At 47.7% G+C, this 2,426-nt stretch overlaps 1 protein-coding gene across 1 annotated transcript; it reads right to left on the bottom strand.

The window, feature by feature from the left end:
• Nucleotides 1-209: 209 nt before the first annotated feature.
• LOC136438700 (circumsporozoite protein-like) lies at nt 210-1,065 on the bottom strand. The gene is made up of 2 exons (XM_066433614.1): nt 1,050-1,065; nt 210-865 (listed from the first exon to the last, which is right to left on the bottom strand). Exons 1-2 carry the CDS (start codon nt 1,063-1,065, stop codon nt 210-212), a joined length of 672 nt encoding a protein of 223 aa, XP_066289711.1.
• Nucleotides 1,066-2,426: the final 1,361 nt, after the last annotated feature.

Here is a 2,426-nt window from a genome sequence, read left to right as displayed (position 1 = left end):
CAACAAACGTCCCAAATAGTCAAGGTAATTCGGTTACGGTTGCCTTAGTTCGAAGTTGCCTTTCATGAAGCGAGTCACCAGGGGGTGTACTCCCAAAGGTCTGCATTCGACTGTAATATGTGTTGACGATATAGGAGAGCGGTAGACATTTAATAGTTAGATACTGCAAACCCTTATTGAACATATATATGATTAAGGAAGCACCTTGCTTAGTGGTGCTGAAATGGGATCCTCTGCGTTCTCGTGGTCCTCTGCGTTCTCGTGACCCTCTGCGTTCTCGTGACCCTCTGCGTTCTCGTGGTCCTCTGCGTTCTCGTGATCCTCTGCGTTCTCGTTGCCCTGTGCGTTCTCGTGGTGGTCTGCGTTCTCGTGACCCTCTCTGCGTTCTCGTGGTGGTCTGCGTTCTCGTGGCCCTCTGCGTTCTCATGGTCCTCTGCGTTCTCGTGGTCCTCTGCGTTCTCGTGGTCCTCTGCGTTCTCGTGGTCCTCTGCGTTCTCGTGGCCCTCTGCGTTCTCGTGGTCCTCTGCGTTCTCGTGGTCCTCTGCGTTCTCGTGGTCCTCTGCGTTCTCGTGGTCCTCTGCGTTCTCGTGGTCCTCTGCGTTCTCGTGGTCCTCTGCGTTCTCGTGGCCCTCTGCGTTCTCGTGGTCCTCTGCGTTCTCGTGGTCCTCTGCCTTCTCGTGGTCCTCTGCCTTCTCGTGGTCCTCTGCCTTCTCGTGGTCCTCTGCCTTCTCGTGGTCCTCTGCGTTCTCGTGGTCCTCTGCGTTCTCGTGGTCCTCTGCCTTCTCGTGGTCCTCTGCCTTCTCGTGGTCCTCTGCCTTCTCGTGGTCCTCTGCCTTCTCGTGGTCCTCTGCCTTCTCGTGGTCCTCTGCGTTCTATTCGTCTTTGTCTTCATGGTTGGCGGGTGCGTCTTGCTGGGCGGGTGGAGGCGGTAAACATTGGCCAAAATGGCAGCCAATAGCGTCACCTGGAAGGCAAATTGTCTTCTTGTGAAAGGTTTTGGGAACGAGTTTGTTGGATTGTTTCACTGTTAGTCAAGGGGTCTCTAATACCGACACAACCAGGCATTCCGGTGTGCTACAAAATACATTATGCTCTAATATGAAGGTTATATGCTATGTAGAATATCGAATCAAAATTGCTAATAAAACTTCACAAATAATTCACCAACAACGTGTAACTGTGAAATGCAGCGTGCTGGCTACAATTAAAAAAGATAAGCACGGAAAAGGCATGCAGGCACTCCTCTGATAAAAGGGTTCTATGGTCGGCCTGTGATAAAGTCAATAGAATTTGTAGAGTTTGTAATAGAATTAGATGAAGATATGCTTACTTGATGGGCAGTTGCTTCCGCATGGTTCCTGAGCACTGTCGGTGATTTGAAAATAACGATAAGGTGAAGACAAAAATGTCATTATATGCAACATTAGGCCGCTTTGATTTGATTATATGGACCATATCATCTGGAGACCCCAAGACTGTTGCAAGCGTAAAAATAAAAAATAAAAAAAGTTTGGTTTTGTTCATCCTTCATAATGAAGGAAAACACAGAGTATGGTGTACCAAAATGTTAGTCTCCAACCAGACCCAATAGATTGCAAAGACCGTATCCAACTGGAAGAAGGAGCTTATAGTGCAATCTAAGGTCTGGAACAAGTCGGTCTGAACAAAGGCTATTAACATCTAATTGTTACCTAATCAAACTGTGATTCTGTAAGTGAGTTTATTACTCTCTGTCCGCACGGGCGTGCGGCGCCATGCCGGGCTGACACCTCCAGGCCGCGACTGAGAGGCCGTTCACTTGGGCAGGGCTCTACCGCGAAAATTAAACTTCCCAGGAAAAATAAACTAAATGTTGCCAACAGAAAAGACTTGGTCTCTTTTTCAAAATCAATCTGTTACGAAGATCGCTACCAAAACTGCTTCAATCGTCACAAAATGCGATCAATTTTGACCAGTTACGTCGGAACTGTAAGGGCAATTCCCGCCATGTAATCTTGCAGTTAATCTCTAGTAATAGTGGCTTGAACCCGAAACAGTAAACATTGTCTACGAATGTTTTTTAGAACGGTTTTCCATGATGCCACAAACATCGCCGATGGGTGAAAGAAACTGCTATTGTGAGAGCTTTTTACTAGGCTCAACCAAGGCGCGAACCTCCCACTGGGACGTGCGCGGGTGACTGGGCTTGGTCATAAAAAGATTAGTACCCCGGACATTCGTACGGCTGTTAGCATTACAACGAGGAGGGGCAGTGGCACCTTTATTGAATAGAAATGCTCCGCCCTGTTTGAGTTGTAGCAGACCTTGGGTTGGCTATGAAAACTCCTTCTGCCTGTTGGATACGGTCTTTGCCAACCCGTAGGTCTGCTTGGAGACTACCAAAATGTAGGTTCTTCATATTTGTTCTTTAAAAAGTTCTTCTGTGC

This window comes from Branchiostoma lanceolatum, chromosome 7 (genome assembly GCF_035083965.1).
Source record: "Branchiostoma lanceolatum isolate klBraLanc5 chromosome 7, klBraLanc5.hap2, whole genome shotgun sequence".
Classification (NCBI taxonomy): domain Eukaryota; kingdom Metazoa; phylum Chordata; class Leptocardii; order Amphioxiformes; family Branchiostomatidae; genus Branchiostoma; species Branchiostoma lanceolatum.
This window is presented reverse-complemented; position numbering and strand designations above follow the sequence as displayed.